The following is a 20398-nucleotide window of genomic DNA, read 5'->3' as shown; positions in this document are numbered from 1 at the left end:
CCTCACCCTTCCGAGCAAGGACGAACGACTAAACTATCTCCACCCCACTCATACCTCCTCTCATCCCGTATTCCGGGACAGGTGGCGGGTCCGCCCCTTCTCCACCTGGGCGGGGAAGGCGCCGCCAGTTCCTCCTCCCCCCTCCTCCTTGCTCCCTCCCCATCCTCCTCCTCCTCCTCCTGCTCGGCGTCCCCAGAGGGAGCCCCTGTGCACCGCGACTGAGCGGAGAGCGCAGCCGGGCGCACCCCGTCCCACAGCCGGCTCCGACCGCTCCGCAAGCCCCTGAGCACCCGCCGCCGCCTGCAGCAGGAGGAGCAGAGGGGGGAGGCGGAGGAGGAGGAGGAGGAAGGCAGCAGCCCGCCCGCAGCCGGGGCACGCACGTGTGCGCGCAGACCTCGACGGCCGCCCTCCAGCATGCTGCTCGGAGCCGCGCAGGGCAGAGCGCCGGAGAGGAGCTGAGCGCGGCCGCGAGAGAAGAGAGGAGCAGAGCAGGAGCGGCTCCGCGGAATCCTCCGTGCGTCCGTCTTGTCCGACCCCCCACGCACCCACTTCGCCGAGGGAGCGGCGGTCCCGCAGTATGGGCGGCCGCAGCCCCCTCACCGCTGCCGGGCCCCGCGGGGCCGCTGTCCTGGTGCTGCTGCTGGGGCGCCTCGCTCTCTGTCTCGCCGTGGAGGGAAAGAAAGGTAGGAGGGCGCGGGGGGCAGGGGCGCGGGGGTCCTGCCGCCGCTTTGCCGGCTGCGCCCCGAGAGACTGACGTGGGGAGCGGAGAGGGGAAAGTCCAACTACTTTTTTGTCCTTAAAAAAAAACCCGCAAACCAACAACAACCAAAAACAAAAACACAAAGACCGAAAAACCCACCCATCCAAAAAGGCAGAGGAGAAATGGGGAGCAAACCAAAGCTGTAACAGCGATCACGCAGCCCTGACTTCCTGATTCTCGGCTTATTTTCTTTTGTGGGGGTGGAGGAAATAAATGGGAATAAGCCTTGGCACATCTCATCGTTTGTGCTTCTTTCCTTTTGGTGCTTCTTTTTTCTTCCTCCCCCCTTCCCACGTTGCCCAATCGCTCCCCGGAGCGCACTCCCCGGCTCAGCCCCGCACCGCCGCTCCCGGCACCCCCGCACCGTGGCGGCGGGGAAAAGCCGTGTAGTTCCCGAGTAAGCAGCGCTCCGGTAACCCCGCCGTCGCTCTGACCTAGACTCCTCCGCTTGTCCTGTTAGAAGATAATAATAATAATAGTAGCCAAAAAGTATACACCTGGGACTGGGGTGACTGCAAAAGAGGGTAAACTTCATGTGGGTTCTGGTTCCCCAGTTACCCAAAAGAGGAGTGATTTATCCCTGCCCGACCCGGCGCGAAGGAGCCGCCGTTCCGTCCCGTCCCGTCCCGGCGCTGCCAGCCCCGGTCCGGCGGTGCGTGGGAACAGCACGGCGCGGGCTGGCTCTGGGGCCAGGGGCGTGGGGCTGGTGGTTGGGTTTTCCTTTTTCGTTTGAGAAACTGCTTTAGAGGGTGAGAAAACGTTTCTGGCTGGTCAGACCCGTCGCCTTTTCTCCGTGTGTGGTGTTCTCTTTTGTGAGTTTGGAGAGTAGGCCCCGGCTGCTGTTCCAGCCGGAGAGCAGTCCTCTTTATCTTGGAAATCTGCCAGCCGGGAAAAAATGCAGATTTGGGTGGTTTGATTTTTTTTTCCCCCTTTCATTCTTTTTAAAGAAAAAGCGGGAGAAGAGAATTATTAGGTTTTAGAAGGGCTGGTGCATGCCTTAAAGCGACTGAGTTAGTCTTTCGTGACTGTGGATAGTAAAGCCGCCCTGAAAGTGAGAAACACCCCGTCCAAAAGAACTAGTTGCACAACCTTTAAAAAGCGGAGAGATTCTCTTGTTCCAGAAATCAAGTTCATACCTGTTGCTGATGTAATATAGGCAGTTTTTTCTTCCCGGGTTTTTTTTTATTTATTTATTTTTCCTCACCCTTTGAAACTGATGAGAAGCAAAGTGGCTCCATCTGCTCTGCCTGTATTAAAAGTCTTTTGAGGTGCAGTCTCAGATGCATATGCCCTGTGGAATATTGATAAAGTGTGAGGAGAAATACCTTGTTTATAGTGTTTAATTCTGTGTCTCATAAACTTAGTAGGGTCTCAGTTATTTGAGGATTACTAAATAATCAACAGCTAAGTGATAAACCCAATGGAGATTATTCTTGGGATGTTGTGTCAGCAAGTAACTGTTCCTCTGGTAAGAGCTGGAGGCTCAGTGGCAGAGGTGAAGGCAGAAGGATTTCTTCATGAAGCATTAATCGACTTTATTAGTTTCTCTGTTTCTCTCCACACGTGAAGATAACTAAGAAAATTACTTAGGAGTACAAAATGAAGCAGCATTTGAGAATTGTGAGATACTGATTTAAAGCAACAGGCCCAACAGGTAACAGAGTATCAGCATATCTTGGGGACTGCCTGCTTGGTCAAATGATAGGACCTAACATCAGAATTTAGAGCAATTTTGAAAGTAAACCTGCTTTCATATATATATATGCAAAACTCTTGAGTTTTAAGAGCAAATTTTAGAAGTTCAAATTGCGTAGGAGATTACACTGTTTAAAATTTCGACCTGATTAGTTCCATTTGCAAAAGGAGATGTCTCAAAAAAAAAAAAAAAAAGTGCCTGGGCAAATGTTTTTGCTAGAAGAATGTAGAGAATCAGCCTGTAGAGTCTAATCAACATAATATTTGAATGGAAATTTAAATACAATTGTCTTTTCCCAAAATTTTAGAATTAGTTTTTTGAATATGGATGAGAGAAAACTGGTTTAGTTATAACACTGTAGTCATGAGGATAGAAAAAAAACCCCCTAATTGAGCATATTCTAGAAACAAACAACATTACCTAAAACTGAAGTACACTCACAGGGATCAATACCCTCCTCAATCTACCTTCTCTGATGCTGACCCACATTAACCCCGGTGGAACTAATGTGGATTTCCACTAACGTGGATGGCCTGCTTGGTGGTACCTGAGATAAATACCTGTGATAGCTGGCATGCCACTTACACTGAATGTATTTGACCCGCGTCCTTTTTGTGTGTCAATGCTTGGTGACAGTGGTACAGTTCAGCAAACTGCTTTTTGTTGCTATCTGTTGGCTTTATATCTCTAGTTTTGATCTGTAGCTGCAGCCGATGTGGGATGGGAGTGTGCCGCTCCGCCTCGGGAGTGTGCATGTAAGCATGCTGGGCAGCTGCTGAAGTTAAATGTGATAGCTTTCTGTACCTGGTGTCTTACATTGCTTTCTGGAAAGCTAAGGACTAAGTTCTTTAGAGATGTTGAGGTATTCATTTTCGCATGAAATGAAAAAGCTTCATCTAATATCCTGCACAGTGTTAACTTGTGGGCTGTGTCTGTACTTGTGCATTGCTGCTCTTTACATCGTCTTGTAGTTTCTGCACAGTATATTATTCTGTGCTTACTTGTGACATATGTACACAAGCAGACTAGTCTTTGTGGATTGTGTAAAGCTTGATCCAGTTATGTGCAAGCATCCAGTGCCTTTCTAGGTGCACTTCAGTGTAACCTGGCCACTGCTCTGTGGGAGCAGAGATCTGGCAGGAGATGCCTGTGAGATGTGCCTGCAGTGGGAGCGAGCATAGGGGCCTCCCAGGAGCAGGCAGCTGCCCACACATCCACAGCTTGTGTGGGGGAGTCATGTTCTCTGCCTGCCTGGTGCCAGGTACCAGGTGAAGGATGTTGCATGCTCCTGTTACAGTCCCAGGGTTGCTGGTACACTGTTCTCTCATTCCTGTATTTGTATTATCACTAATAAAAGTGGAATTTTCTATGTGGAGACAGGAGCTAATATGTGTGTTTAGGTATTTATTATGTGAGGTCTTGTCTATGCAACCATTTATTATTTTTATTTTCCTTGGTAAGTGACCAAACTTTTTTGGTATTTGGAAACTGAAATAAATCTGTGTAGTCTTGATGGTAAATGCAGTTACAGATATGGAAACTTAGATACTGATACAGCTCAATTTGGTGAGATAATAGAAATAAATAGTCTTGAGTATAGACTTGCTCTTCCTCTAGTGCCTCAGTGTGTGAATGATGAAGAACAAAACTCAAGTCCCATCATTAAGAGCAATTTCTGACAAATAGGGAAGGAAAGGAAAATGCTAGCAGTCATCTCCTTAATTCAGGCAGTCTGCAAAATGCAATGACTGTGCAAAATGTTACAAAAGAGATTGGTCCCTCAGAGAAGCATGTGTGCATGGTGAACAAGCTAGGTACTGAAGTAATAGTAAATACAAATATATTTTTTCTTGCATTAAGAGTATATTAAGGGATTTCCTGATAAATAGGAAGTCAAGATCAATGCCCTGGAGACTTTACAATCAGAGTAGTCCATTGTAATTTATTTGTTAATTTATAAAGAGAGATTTTCGGGGAGTGTCACACAATGCCATTATGGTCCTCAGGGCTGACTTTTACATTTAGGTATCCATGTATCACTGAAATCATTGGAATATGCTAGCTTTAGCAGCAAGATAGCTGACTAGCCAAACCAGTTCCTTCAGAAGGTGTCCTTATCTTCCTTGAGGACAAACTGCCTTTGCTTAATAGAACAAGCCTAGTGAAAGGTTTAGTTTATTTTCTGCAGGATGACAATACCTTCGTGGAGTTGTTTTGCACAGAAACTGTTGATATTGCTACAAATTCCTGGTCTAGTCCAGGTTTCAGTAGCACGTGTGCATCAGAGGGTAGAGTCGTGCTGCGTATGAGGGCGGATTATCCCAGAAAGAACTAATATGTACTCAAAATTAGTAGTTAGCGTGTTATGTTATAAACTTTGACGTTTACGATTACAAGAACTTGTGTCAAATCTCATCTTAGACTTGGATCTATATTGCAAAAGAGCTTGTGTAATATAAATTTCAGAAAAATGCTATGACTTGTAGAGCTTTATTGGGTGAACCAGAACTGGCTGTACCTACAAAAATGTCCTTCTTTCTGGTCTGTATTAGGAGTGCTTGCTGGGGTGACCTGGATGACAAACCCCTATAAAATTAGACTAGTCAAAATGGGGGTGATACCTAATTCTGTAAAAAGATTACCTGCTAGTTAGAATAATTGGAAATGTGTGAATTGCATAAGGCATCTTCTGTTTGTGTTTATAATTTCTCAAAAGCCCATTCTGCTCTACTGCTCTCCTTGAGCATCTACTAGGGAAAAATACACTTCTGTCAGTCAGGGCTCATCTGGCACAGGAATTCCACTCGGACACAGCTGGGATTTTGCTGGTTTTACCAGAGAGAGAAAGTTATTAGGGAATGCAGCAGAGCTTTATTTGCGTCTCAGTGGAAGGTATGTTCTCACTTTTTGATTCCCAGGTTTGCTTTGTAGCATTTGTAGGAGGTGTGTAGCCTGCGATGAATACTGAAGCAGCAGTGACTGCCATGACAGGGAGACTTGCCTGTCTTGTACTTAGCCTCGAGGTTAACTTGAGTAACTCGCCTTGCTGTAAGTGCAGTTGGAGAAGTTAGTGCAGAACTTACCTCTCTGGGTCATAAGCAGCACTTCACTCAGCACGTGTGATGGGGGCAACAACCAGGAGCTGTGTGCTGCTGCGGTCCATGGTAGGAGAGCAGGGATAATGATGAAGGATTAGCAGACAAACCCTCACCGCTGGGATGCCCACTTCAGTTGAAGCTGATGCAATGGTACACTTCTCCAGATTGTGGTGATGAAGGTGGGATAAAAGCTGTGTTGGATGTGATTCATCAGAAGGCCTCCATTCCTGAGGATCTCTGCTATTCATACCTGTCTGCTTTGGAGAGCTTGTGAAATGCATGAGGACATGGGGAGCTGGCACTGTGGGTTTATCCACATTGTGTAGGTGTGGGTAGAAAGTGTTCAGGTAAATTCTTTTTTTCCAAGGATGAATGGTACACAGTGTGGGAATCCTCTGCTTAATGTTTTGTTTGGACTTTGGCATCCTTGTTCAGCCTAGTACAGTACACACTGATCCGGTTAACTGCGTGTCAGTTTGACCTTTTCCCGTGTCTCTTCTTCCAGGAACACTGTATTAGTAGGTGAAGTATGAGACCTAATAGTGCTTCACACCATTATGTTTTTTTGATGTGTTACTTCTTGACTTCCAACTATGGCAAATGGGTCAGTAATGCTTCCTTTTTTAGGGCTGAATTCTGCTGACCTAACAGTATTGAGTAATAGAGCATTTTTTTTCCTTCAGAAATAGTTACAGAACATTTAGCATGAATATGGGCAGAAGAAGTCATTCTTAAAGGGAATGTGGAAAAAAAAAATGTACTGCTCTGTACAGCAAAGTTGGACCGAAATAAATGTCTATTTCTGCTGAAGCGAGATGATTATTTATTAGGAACTGCTACACAGCTTCGTAGTTTGTCGTACAGGGAGAATGTGTAGGTGTGGGTCTTGTGCTTTCTGTGTTTAATAATGTTATTGAGGGTTGCTCACAGGGAAGAAACATGAGAAACCAATTTGTGAGATTGTGTGTTTGAACAAGGAAACTCTCTGATGACCAGAGTGAAAAGATGTGGCCACATGGGTTGGCCGCTGAGCTAAGAAATACATGTACCACCACACTGCACCTTCTTAAAATTATTTTTTGAAGGACAGAAGGCATTGTTAGGAGAGAGAAGCACCGGATTTATGTAGCCCATAAAGATGTGTGAGCTTTGGTTTTGAAGTTTTAATGCAAAGAGTGTTTTGCCTGTTGACATATCCATGCAGGGCAGATGCAAGGTTCCTCCATCTGCCCAGCATGTCTGTGTAGATGAAAGTAAACATCTACGTGTTCGCATGCATGTTGTACTGTTAGAGTGTATTGTATTATGGGTGGGTTTTGTTTGTTTCAGTGGTTGAAGAGAAAAAGAAAACAAAACCAACAAAAACCCAAAAGCCAAACCTGGAGAAAAAGAAAAACTTCTAGTTGAACTGAAACAAATATGTCAGGGGGTGGTTTTATGCAGTGAAGAGAAAAAAACCTGACAACAAAGCACCAACAAAAAAGCCCTGCTTTAATTTAATCTGGAAGATCAAATTTAACCTGAGACGATTTCTGTTCTTTTTAAGTTGGATAAGAAGGAAAATTAAATGTTGTTTGAAATGAAAATTTGCAGGTTTATATTGAAAATACCAGAATACCACTTGATTTTCTTATACCTCCCAGTTAGTTTTTTGGCCAAGGCACGTTTGCTAAGTTTAGCTCAAATTAGTGAACTAACTTCACCGTCCCACCCTCTGTTACTCTCCACAAAAAAAACAACAAAAAAAAAAAAAAAAAAAACGTTTTGGGGGTGGGGTAAAAATTGTCATTTACATACACATAAATAGTTCTGCTCTGATCTAGATGAACATTAAGTAGAGATAAAGGCAATCCAAAAGGCTAGTGATCACTTTTGCTATTTTTGTCAATTGAAATAATGAAATAATAAAACTAACGAAATATAGATAAATAAAGGAAGCTTGGTATCTGTTACCTCCCCGGTCTCTGTGTGTTTGGAGCCTTCGCCATCCCTTGCTAACTGTTGGAGGAGGAGCCTGAGGCTTGCAGCTGCCTTGCTGGAGGTGCAGAGGCAGGCGGGGTCGGGGCTTTGGGCAGGCAGGGTGAGGGTTGATGAGCAGTAGCGATGCCCCAAGGGCCAGCAATGCTTCTGTGTGGGTTAAAAGCCTTCTCCTCCGTGTAGCGGTTACCACTCTGTGGTTGCTTCACCTTGCAAAGGTGTCGTGTGAAGGATGGGTAACGTCCCTGGGAGTATCCTCCAACTCCCTGGAAAAGTGGGGGATTTGCCAACCCTCTCCATCCCAGACTGATAAAATAGAAATATGCAGGACCAGCAAAGGCAGTTATGCCAGAATCACTCTGCAGGGGTATTCCTCTCCTTCCTGGGCGTGGAGATTCGGCAGGGACCATGTCAGGCAGGATGTTTTCCAGGGGGGATGTGGAAGGAAGAAGAACAGGATATAAACCAGCTGTCTTGATGACAGTATAGTAGTATTTTAGCTCTGGCTTTTGTATGAAAAGAGTTATCAGTTTGTGGGAATGGAGTTTGTGTGCATTTGGTAATCAGAACGTGGTGGTATAATCCCTGCCTTCCCATCACCAGATTCAGCAATAAATATGAAGATAACCAGAAGTGCCCTGGAAATCAGCCACTCTTGGCACTGGGGCACTATGAGCTTGTACAGCACTCTTCCTAGATAGGGAAAAGTACTATTTCACCTATCTTGTGTCATGGGATCAAAGCCATAAGGAATTTGAATAGTTGCCTGAGGGAACACATCTGGCTACTGAAGTTGCCTGCTAGTGTTTTGGTCTCTCATCCCATGCCCAAGCCAATGATAAACACTGCCTGGAGTTGAAGGTAACCAACATCCTCTTTGGGGCTTATTCACAAGCTTTGAAAAAAACGTTTCATGCAGAGCATGAAGGCCCTCCTATGTGTCCTTCCCTGGGGACATGTCCCTTGATGGAGGCCAACCGGAGCCTGGGATGAGGTGACCTGTGGTGGCATGCATCTGGTTTGGCTCCTGGTGACTGAAGCGTGCTCCTTCCCTGCCTGAGGTAGGGCTCAGCATACCTGGCCCTTTGCTCCACCACCTCAGGGGAAGCCCCAGCACCTCCCGAAATAACAGCAGTGTGAGACAGTAGCTGCAAATCAGGATTGCAGATGTAAAGTCTGAATCGTTTCCTGAATTATGCTTTCTATGTAACTGCAGCACTGTTATGCCGTTTTCACATTTGCAAGACCTAACTTAAAAAAAACCCGAAACAACCAACCAACCAAAATACCCAAATAATAGCTACTTCTCTCTGGGGATATGTATTCGCTTCCCCTCCCCCACCTTAAGATCTGAGACATATGTGCAATTCTGAAAGTTGAGTTTGATGTACATCTGAAGCAGTGAACATTTCTTCTTGAGAGCTGCGTACTTCAGTTCTGCAAAGTGCAGTTATGGCTGCATGTGCAGTTCCTAAGCAATTCTCTGATCTTGAAAATAGCAATTTTCCTTTGCATTAGTTAATTGCATTGTGATTAATTTATTTAATTCTTATGTTCACTATGTTTTTGTAGAACAGTAATGTTCTCTGAAGTTCACTCAGGAGGTAAGGCTAGGGAAGGAGGCAGGGTTCAAGGAAGAAGCTTGTTTTAGCAGTTGGGTCAGTTATTTCAACAATGCCTTTAGCAAAGAGGTAAGAGGCTGTTTGCACAGATCAGTAACTAGTTCCCATGATTCAGATTGAATCACGTAGTTCAAGTCATTTGAATAAATAAATGACTTCTAGTAAATGAGACAACCTCTGCAATTAGGATGGCATGCTGAATATTTCATATTATTTATTATGTGGTTTCCAATAGATATGATTAAGCTGGCTTACACTTGGAATGCTAGGTAGCATTTCAACACAAGCCACTTAACCAAAGCTTACATTAAAATGAGATGCGCATTTGTTTTGTACAGGTGGCATTGTGCTGTATCTTCAACACTTACGTTTTCTTGTTCCTTTTCCACAAACAGATACTCAATGGGAAAAAGAGGTCATCTTGGCAGCTGCACCTCCATTTTCTGTAATTGCAGTGGGGAATTCTCAAGCAGTTTGCTTCCCAAACATTTGCAATTTGCTGCAGTGTTAACTTTCCTTCATGTCTTCTTGGGCCATCAGCTCCCATGGATGTGGCATAACCAGAGGTGCAGAAAAGTGCCTTTCTCAGATGTACTTATGTGTTACATGCTGTCCCTGGTGTTTCCAAGGGGATGTGCTTTGTAGGTCACCTGCAACTTCCGTTGCTGGGTTTGGACAAGGAATGAGAGCATTGTAATTCAATGTGGAAGACAAGGAAGAAAAAGTCTTCTTGACCTTTTCCCTAATGTTGTTAAGTAGCTGTATTATCAAATGAAAAAATCCCAGGTAGTTTTGGTGTTGTGAAAATAACATTTGAAAAAAAAGTACAGTCACTTTACTATTCTGTCATCCCTGGTTGTACCATGTACAAAGCAATGTTAATTAATTTAAGAAAATACACCCTGGACTGTAAAATTTACTACGGAGTTCTGGGGATATGAAGAAATAGGTAAGATGTTGGGATCTACTGGCCAGGTGATCATTGGCTCTATTTAGAACAAAATTTTACTACCATGTTTCTTTCCAAGTTTTTCGTTTAATATAGCATGAAAGGTACACAAGACACTAGGAATACCTGTTTGATAGAAGAGCCTTTCAAAATAATGAAGATATCAGATCTTCAGTGCCAGATAAAAATACCGTTTTGCATATGTGATCACTGTTTCTTCCGAGAGTGGAAGTTACCGGTTCTCCTACCTGAAGGCATTGGTGGTGAACTTTGCACAAACTATGACTTTAGGAGCTGGGAAAAAAATAAAACAGTCTTAATTTCTTTTAATCCTTGGGAAGGAACAGCTGTGGTATGAGCAGATATGACTAAAGTTTGACAAACTTGGTTCTCATATGTTAAATCTGAAGGTACAGAGGTATCTAGTGGGCACATAAAGACAAGGAAAGCTTCCCCCACAGAAATGTGGGGGAGATATCCTCAAGTCTGAGTGAGAGCCCATGAGCAGCTGGCACAACATTTTGGGAACTGCTAAACAAAAAGTGTCTTTAATCAAAAACACTTCAGAGGAGTGGAGTGTTTTTTCTCCTCCACTTTTATTGCAACCTGTTTCCCATGAATGGAATTTTGACATTCTCACTTGCTGAACAGGATTCAATTTGTTTTACTGCTCTTCAGACTAGTTCAGCACCAAGTACATGCCTTTTGGGTTTTTTTCTTTCCCCTGTTAAAAACAAACAGAAAACCCCAAGCGAGAAACCGATTAAACCAGAACAAAACAAACCAATTTTTTGGAAACAGAAGTGCTGGTTGGCAAAATCCTGACTCTGGAAGCTGATTTGTCACAACTAGACCATAATTGAAGCTGTTGTGTCTCCGCATGAACATGGGTTTTGTACCACAGAGCAGTGTGTAGGATGTGGGGCCCTTGGCATTTGATGAGAGTTGGGAAGTGGTGGAAGTGTGACTTTGTTTTCAGAGCCAAACTAAGGGATAGAAGTCACTCCCTAAACACCAAGCTGTCAGAAAACCTAGTGACAGTCCTATCTCCACTCCCTCAGGTACTGATTCAGGTCTTTCCCAACAGAGACCTGTCGTAATGTGAACAGAAGATGAATCATGCCCAGAAAGAGTGTTCAGGTTCTGGCATTTGATTTCTGGCTGGTATCTGATCATTCGGGGTGAGACTATCCTTAGTGAGACCCAATAGCTGGTAGGGTACTGATCATCTGTACAAATGGACCATGTAGTGTTTGGGTTTCTAATGAAAACCTCTCTGGCTGGTCCTTGTGCACATGTTGGGGACAGAGCACAGTTTGCCACTTAAGGCTTACCTTGAGTAGCAAAGGCAGCATTGGAATTGAGCTGGTGCAGCAGACTGAGTGAAGCGCTCACGAGGTGGTATCTGCTCCACACTTTGCCTTTTGTCATGGTTGTGGCATCTGAGTAGATGCCATTATCACTCCCAGAAAATTAATGGCAGAGGTTCAGTCTTCAAGAGTAGGAGTAGGGATAAGTATTTCACAGCAGATCTGGAAAGAGAAACATACAATCCATATTTATGTTGTGTGCTCAGCTTCCACCTACCTGTAAAGGAGCAGAAGTAGTTGAGTTGCAGTGGTTTTAATTCAGTGTAAAAGTAATCTGTTATTCCTAATTTGACTTCTTGCAGTGAGGATGTCTGCAATAGGAGGTGAAGTCACAACTTAGACATCATCAGTTATCTGGTAGGATCTCATTATTGCTTAACACATCTGTGTTACGTGTCCAGTTAATGGATCAGTTTGATATTTGTCTTTTTGTTTGGAATTTGAAAGGATGACCACTGAAATGCTCTCTCATTTCCATCTGGTCTTCAAAAAGTAATTAAGTGTTGAACAATGGTATTGTCAGTCTGTTTCCTACCTAATAACCTCTGCAAGGTGCTCTTGTTAATCATTTTATTACTTCAGATCTGCTGTTGTTCTCTCTTTCCCTTCCTAATGAGGCAGATCCCCTAGGCAGCATCACTTTATCACAGTTGTCTATGGTAGATGAGCTAATCCAGCACCATGGAAGTTTGTGTTCAGCAGTGCGTAAGATGCTCCCATCAGTGTTTGTGGATAATTCTCCCTGACATTTGGAAGATTTATCATGTGCGAAAAAGGAAGAACAGACCCTTTTCCTAAATGAGGGTCATCTTGATTTGAACAGCGGCAGTCTGGTTTGCATCAATAAGCACACTAGATATTCAGTGAATCAAGAGTAAAAATAGCTAATTAACACCTTCTCTGTTTCTTTTCTGTCTGGTTATTAGTTACTCTGAACCAAATTAATTGCTGATAGCATAGGGCATGGAAGGTGTGAATGACAAACTCAGGTCAAGAACTGAATTATTTGATGTTCTAGAGAGAAATATTACCTTTTTTATTGTATTGCCTGTATCAAGGAGCTTAATACAGATACGCTTAGCTAACATCTGTGTTTTGTGTTTCACCTTATGAAGAGAAAACCTGAACGGATTATGGATATTTGAAAGGAAAGCTGTTTTATCCTGGTTTAATATGGTACTGATTGGATCCTGTCTATGGGCTAGACTCAAATACTGTTTCAAAGACTCGGATTGCTTCAGAAACAGCAAACATATGACTTCTAAGTAAACAGACTGATTATAATAGACAGGATTTGAAAATGGATTGTTCTGGGCCAACACTGTACTACTGAGAGTGATGATATCATAGTGGTAATCGCACTGTTGGGCTTAATGGCCCATAAACTTTGATAAAAGCTTTTGTAAAATTGTCAGCAATAATTCCATCCATTGCTAGATTGCCAGTGAGTGTCTTCAGCCCCAGGAATAAATTGCTACCATCAATTGTGTTTATATCATTACATAAAAGAAGACTTTTGCTCTGAAGGTGTAATAATAAATAATAAAAAATACTGTCAGCTAAAAATTAATGGGTCAGGTCCACAATTGCTGTAACTGCCCAGAAGTCCACACGTGGCTTGGGCCGAGGTAGGTTTACACCTGTCTGTGTGTAGAGAACAGACACCTTTTCATTACCTCTGCCAAGTGCTCACTAGGTCAGCAGAAGTAGCAATGTCATTGCAGGGTTTGTATGAAAATTGAAAAACAGTTGAAGTGTACTGTTCTTCTACTCTGTTGTTAGTTTTCACTGTGGGTTTCTTTTGCATTAGTTATTAGAATATGAACATTAAGCAGCCTTAATTACTTTCATTAGCATTAATGAACCATTCTAAAAAAAAAAAAGTGCAGAACTAACTTAAATTTTGTCTATAACTTAGAAGCTGTGCCAGTGTATAATCCCTACCTTCCTACTTTTCCTGTTTTCCCCCTTATCCCTTCCACATGATTGGTTAAATAAATCACTGACCACAGTGTGATGCAAAAAGAGCTTTAATACAAAGTGGGAAGAAAAGGAAGTTATTTTACAAGAAAATAAATAGCACAGAGTATTTAACAGTGCATTAGGCAATATAAGTATTAAGACTGCACTGATAATGCAGTGAGGAGAGCAGGAAAATATGGCATTAGTTTAGTCAAGCAGTGAATTGCTCCAGCTCTGACATTTTATTGGTGATATTCAGCATATCCAATGCAGATGCATTGATAATACCAAGCATAATGAAGAGCTGAACATGGACTTTCCACCTCTGCAGCATGGGATGCAAAAGAGGAGCTGCCTTACCTGCCTGTAGGTGGAGTTTCATTTTTATATTCAGGGGAGGAGGAGAACAGAAATGTTCTTGTTGCTAAATAGATACAAGGTCTGCCCTCCTACAATTATTGCTTGCCCATATTGATTTGCTTAATTTTCTTTAGGGGTGTGATGGTAGAGGTAGGAAGGTGTCCTAGGGGAGTATATTCTCCAGTCTCCACCTATGCAGCTTGTGAAGCGCCTTACCCCAGAAAAACATAATTTTTGAGTTAATGATCTTTGAATGGCCCACTAAGTAAATTGCTTACTCCGTCTCCACCTTCCTAATGTATTTGACAGTGGGCAGTAAAATGGAATTCAAGGAGGGCCTCAAAGACAGTTTGGCTCCCCAGCTTCAGAGCATGCAGCTTTGGAGAAAAGCGCTGCAGCTACGTACACGGAAGTTTACAGAAAAGGTAAAATTATGGAGAGCTGGAGGAGAAGGAAGAAAATCTGGAACTTTTGCTTCTCAATTGCAATAACACTGCAGCAGGGACATGCATCTTCTTTTCAGGCTCAATCCTGCAAACTGTAGGCATCATATCCCTTTGAAGTCTTCTATGGATATTTTGCCTACCAGGACTGCAGGATGAGGGTTTTTTATTACTCTATTTACCTAAGAAAACTCTTCTCATCTAGTTTAAATGGAAAAACTGGTAGAGAATACCACACTGTGTTATTTGAATGCTATATCAAAAAGTAATTCTCCCAAGACAGAAGGTAAGATGATAATCACAACACAAGGTTTTGTGATGTTATAACCTGGAATAAGTCTTTTGCCTGGGTAAGGCAAGTAAATTGACTAAGTACATATTCTGGTAATTGTCCTTCCTCTTTCTTTTCCTAAAATATATATAATATAAAATAAAGATGTATTTTTCAATGGGATTAATATGGGTTAATTCCTTAGGCTGTGTAAAGCACTATGGTTTCAACGTTGATTTGTGCCATCCAAAGCGATGGTCTGATGGTTTAACGAAAATGAGATATCTCTAAACTTGCTGGAATTAAATTGATGGAGTTGAGTGGCATTTCACTTACGCACTGGATGTGTTAAAGCCAAAGCTTTTACATGGGAGTTCTTGCAAAGAAGCGTGTGTGTGTGTATGTGCATTCATCTCTCTCGCTCTCCTTCTGAGAATTATTTACTATAGCCCTAAGATTTTATGTTAGTATGCAACTCTCTAGTATATAGAGGCCTCTGGCACTCTTGCTTTATAATTTAATCAAAAAATGGTGTTATCACAGCAACTGCTATACCACCCGGTACTGAAGCAGCTCCTGTCTTTGTAGCACTTATAAAAGTACGTTAGACAGATTTTTAAAGTGCACGTAGCTAAAGTGGGAGTAGGAACTTAACACTTGGTGAATGCTACAGCTAAAGGAGGGCATGAATTTCTTCAGAAGTTGAGAAAAATTCTTGATGGAAATAATTGGCAATAGCTCTAATTCAGCAAGCTCTTTGACAGATGCATTATTTAAAGTCCATGTGCAATCCCTTTGAAATCAGATGAGTTCTGTATAGGCTTGGGGTTTGTACAGGTTCAAGAGTTTTGTTTTACAGGTGATAAAAATTACATTGTAGAAGGGAGTGATGGTTTTGAGAGGCTCCACTCGTGACACTTTCATAGGGCGTGACTGGTGAGGGCAGATACTTGGCATTTCTCTACAATGAGCTGCTGAAGATGATTGAAATGGAAGTCATGAGTAACTGGAAATATCAGAACTTTTGATTTATGGGTATTTTTTAATTTTGGATAAGGTTTCACATTACATTTGTGCAAGGAATTTTTATATTGTATTTGATAGCAAGGAATCTGTGTTGAGGAGTGTGCATATGAAGATATTTTGTTGTCTATTAAATCTTAGAGTGGTACATTGTAAATGTTTCTGTATAATAAAATGTAATTGTTGGAGGGGAGGCAAGAGACCTAGGAATGACTAGGAAACGTTTTAAGGTAGTCTGGACTCAGTGAGACTATTACTTATCATTGAAAACCCGGTAATGTAGGGTCAATATCCTATCTGAGTTTTCCTTTTAAGACACTGTGGTGTAAGAAGACCCCTCTGTGCTAATGAATTTACTACATTTCTTTGTATTCTTAATCCTTATCAACTCCAAGGAAGTATCTGTGTATTAATAATACGATATGCTTAGAAAAAGCGTACTTGGGATTATGAGGAATTACTTATTACTCCCTTTAGCACTGTGTTTGTAAGATTATTGATTGCTGTACTCTTGATGACTTTTCCCCTACAGCTACTGTTTGTATCAGACTGCATAAAACAAAATCACAAATGTAGTTTTCTAATTCTTGGAATAAAACCCAGAAAACCACTCTGTATATATACTGGTCCCATTCTGTGTTGACAGTAACCTCAGGATGGCACATTTAGTCTTTGAACCAGTGTTTAGAAGTCACTATATTGTCAAAAGTCTCCACAGATGCTAATCCAAAACTGTGTAAAACTAGAATTGCTTTGCAGATTGAATTTTAGTCTCCTCTACTACTGTTCACTGTTCAACAGTGAACTGTTGCTGGTTGTGAGACAGATGACATGCAGGCCTGGAGGGAGCAGCTCTTTAGTGTGTCTCTGCTTTCCTCTGTATACTCCAGCTAAGGACAGGCAGTGTTGGGGCATCTTGCATCCCTTCTCCCACGTGAAGGTCCTTAGTTGGATAATGTGGGAGAGAGCATTATGGAAGTTTGTCTCAACTGCTGCAGCTGGATGTTCAGCCCTGGTGAAGCTAAGGTGCCACTAAAATGCCTCTGAAAATTCACAAGTTTTGCACGAAAGCCATGTTGGGTTGTAAGACAACTTTCCCCTCCTAGCCTGGGTCAGGTAGGTATGAACATTTAAAGATCACTTTTGGATGATTTCTGAACCTCTCTCTGCCTTTTACACCTTCACTGTAGTATAACCTCCAGCACTTGAGGTGTTCTTCCTTCTCTATAATTCCCATTCTGATCTTCCCCACAGATTCTTTCTCTTGGTAAGTATCTTTACTGTCACTCTTACTTTAGGATGGTGGAACAGGTTTATACTTGATAATCATCCTTCAGCCTCCATATGTTTTGTTTGAACAAATGCCAAAAGCACATGGAAGTTCACTGAGTTGAAGTCAGCAACAGTGGCTATATCCCAGGACTGGAAACTTTGCATCTTTGGGGTGCTGCCCAAAAGATAAGGAAAACTGATCGAGGTGGTCCCCAAAAAGTCTCTTCAGAAACTCAGTTTAGTTCTGGTACAAATATGCCAGTATTTGTATTTGTATTGGAAAGATTTTTCATGCATGTCCCAGTACTGTATTAAATTAATAGGTTTGTACTGAAAGTGTTCAGACATGTAACATGTATGATAATTTGCCTGAAACAACAAAAGGAAGTAAATTTTTTGTCAAATGCAGATTTTTTAATGACATATCTTGTTGTTTGTATGCTGTGTTTTAAATGCACTACAGCAAAAATTAAGCAGGTAGTGATTTGTCTCAGAAATGTACATTCACCGTAAAAAAAAGCAACCTGTCTGCCTGGTATCTAATTAATCACTCACTTCTGATGATAAACTCAATGTTACATTAGGAATGCTTTCCAGCACTAACAGGATTTTAAAAAGCTGCTTTAGATGTATGTTAAAACTGCTTTTGGAGATGGAGATGGAGAGACAGAAAAGCCTAGAAGTCTGGTGACCGTTTATCTGAAAGGAGTTCCAAGGGACAGAGTAGCTGGTTTCCCTATTCACAGACCTCTGTTAGCCAGGTAGGGCATTTGTTTGTCTGCTCACAGAAACATTGAGAGGACAGTCTATTTTGAATTTTATAATTAAAGGCAGTGAGATTATTCCAGTGCATTAAGTTCAGGGACTTGCTTAAAGGATGTGTTGGTAGGTGGGGTTGATACCTGAAAACAGCGTTTTGTCCATAACTCACAACCTGTGCACAAAGTGAAAGTGAGTGATTGATGTCAGGGAGAGGAAGCTTCCCAAGGTTTAGAAAGTTATTTCATAGACTCTGTATTTCATTGCACTAGATTTATTTATAATGCTTAGCACTCCTTGTTTAAAATGCGTGTGTTCCCTTGCTGTGTTTCCTGATTGTATGCAACATGATATGCAAAAAGAGCTTGTTTTAGCTATGGACTAAGTTAAACACCAGAGGCTTCTGAAAGTCTGGCAAGCTTGTTAGCATACTTTCATTTGTAGGAAGGAATAGCAAACATTTACCTGTGCAGCAGTCAGCTCTATGGACAGCTATTATCTAAAGCTAACAGTAGCTTTATATGCACAGGTATAAAGGGGAGAGTGTAAGTATCTGCAGCATTGGGATATGAAAACACGAGGTCACATTCTACCCTTAGGTAAACCTTCTGCAACCCTGCTGAAATGCCTGGATCTGGAAGCAGACCTGGGTCTACAGCTAGGAAAAGCAATGTTCAAAAGCAGGGGTACAAGTCTTTCAGGTTTGCTCCCAGTCTGCGCTGCTTGGTGTAAAGGACTTGTTGTAAGGAAAAAAAAAAAAAAAGTGGTTTGTCCTTTATGAATCTAAGCCCTTGTAGAAAGACCTATGCTGTAGTCTTCCAATTACTTTTTGTTGTTTTGGGTATTTATTTCAGGCCCCTATAACAGCAATAAAGGATTCTGCATGAAAATCATAATCTGTTGCAGATAAAGCAGGGGATTTTCGCTTAGTGTCTCTGAATAAGTGCTGGAAGAAGTATGACCAAGAAAAAGATACACCAAGGAGGAGCTAAAATTACCTGAATTCAGGTATCAAATCCTCACTGACCTCTAGCTTTTCCAGAGGGGTAGGGGTTGGTTTTGGTTTTGTTTGGGTTGGTTTGACTTAACTGTATAGGGATCGGAATAATGAATTTCTCATGAGATAGTCAAAAGAGGATTATAAAATCAGGATCTGTGCATTATAATTGTCTGCACTGTTACATAGATTTGATATGGTCTAAGCCCTGCCCCACTCCCAGCTCTGAATAATTGTGTGTTACCAAGAATTATGTGCTGTGATGCAAGGTGTACGTACTAAAGAAATTTCGTTTTCTTTACTTAGGTATGAAACAAAGGGTGGGTGGGTGAAAGCACAGCAACATGTAAATGCCGGGGTCTTAAAAAGTGTCTGTGTGTGCATATTTGGAAATTTCCATGGAATCCAGTGGTTTTGGAAATGTATCTATTGTTTATTGCCTCTGATTTTCCAAGGGACGGGTGTGCATCAGCAAGGGCCAAGCACTGTACTGAGACTGCTGCAGGGTGGGTGAAGCCCATAAGGGAGCCCCTCTCTGGGGATACTGGGGAGGAAGGCTCTGCCTGCCCCACAGCTTCTGGCACCACTTGCAGCCTTGCATGTCGGCCCAGCTGCACCTTCGCTCTTCGGCCCCAGCTTGGCGGCTGCAGTGGTTTGAGTCTCCTTGATAAGCTGGGAGGTTGTGTTTGGGTTAGGCATGATTCACCATGTAAAAACTTCTCTAGGTGAGGGTTGCATAACTGCTTCCTTAGGGTCCCTTTAATTTATCTGTTGATAGCATTTTCTTGCAAAGTCTGTCAGGGTTTGTAAGTTGTGGAGCAATAGAAAACAAAAAGGGGTAAAAAAGGAAAGAAAAACTTTTAAAGCTTTGAATTATGTGTTGTCTACAGACTGTCATTGGCCATGACTTCATATTTATTAGTTCACAGCTTTAGGATATTCTACTTTCAGTAATATTGAGAATTAATCTGCCCAGTGTTTTTCTGCAGCATTAGCAGCAGTCCTTTGCCTGAATACAAATGAGGGATTTTTGTTGCAGTCCAAATTCAACTATGGGTTAACACTTAAAAAGGATATTTATGGGGCACCTGCATGGCGTAGTGGATTCTGTTTTGGGTGTTTGCCTTTTTGTTGTTGCTTAGGTTTGTTTTGTTTTACTTTGTTTTAAAGTGACACTACTTTCTGCAGCGTGCCAGGATAACAGGTGGGATATTTACATCTACATTCTTGCTTTCATTTTTAAAGCATTTGATACTGTAGGGGCTTAGGAGGAGTACACAGCTCATCTCCATCACAAGAGAGTTTGTCCATTGACAAAATCTCAGGACAATAACTGGTTTGCAGATCTAATGTGAATTCTGAAGACAAAATTCTAAAGCAAAATCTAGGCCTGCAAAAACTAGTTCTGCAACAACTGGGAAGCCTGCAATTCCTGCTGAACAACTTCTGCAGGAATACTTGCAAACTGGCCAGATTGAGTGCTGGAGAAGAGGGATGGACACTTCACCCTGGCAAAGGAAACCAATGCCAATCTTAGCCATATTATGTTTGCTTTGTTTTCCCCTGAGCCAAGATAGGCATATTCCTTTGCCCAACTGCTTGCCTGTTGCCCTCACCAGAAGTTTTCAGTTGGCTGAGCACTCACAGGGCTGATTCGTGTCTCCAGTCAAAGCTTCATAGGAAGGAACATGACTTATAGCAGGGAGAAGTGGAGAAGAGCACCATGTGATGGCTGTCCATTATACAATCTGATTCAAAAAGTGCTCCTTCCCCACAATTTTAATTTATTTTTAATTGAATATTTAAAAAACAAAAAAAGGTGCATTGAACAGGCAAGAC

The 20398-nt window shown here is 42.2% G+C and overlaps 1 protein-coding gene across 3 annotated transcripts in view; it reads left to right on the top strand.

The window, feature by feature from the left end:
• The first annotated feature begins 242 nt into the window (after nucleotides 1-242).
• EGFR (epidermal growth factor receptor) overlaps nucleotides 243-20398 on the top strand; it is a 1326436-nt gene continuing 1306280 nt past the window's right edge. For 2 of the 3 annotated variants that reach the window (XR_007630657.1, XM_050330238.1), the window contains exon 1: nucleotides 245-683. Coding sequence is in view for 2 of the 3 variants with exons in the window: in XM_050330238.1 (XP_050186195.1) it covers nucleotides 578-683 (106 nt within the window). In the remaining variant the exon portion in view is untranslated. Of the gene's footprint in view, nucleotides 684-20398 lie in introns of all 3 variants that reach the window. The other variant, XM_050330250.1, reaches the window with a different exon arrangement.

This window comes from Myiozetetes cayanensis, unplaced genomic scaffold (genome assembly GCF_022539395.1).
Source record: "Myiozetetes cayanensis isolate MyiCay16 unplaced genomic scaffold, myiCay2020 scf1, whole genome shotgun sequence".
Lineage (NCBI taxonomy): Eukaryota > Metazoa > Chordata > Aves > Passeriformes > Tyrannidae > Myiozetetes > Myiozetetes cayanensis.
Note: the sequence above shows the minus strand (reverse complement) of the source record. Positions and strands in the feature narration are given on the sequence as shown.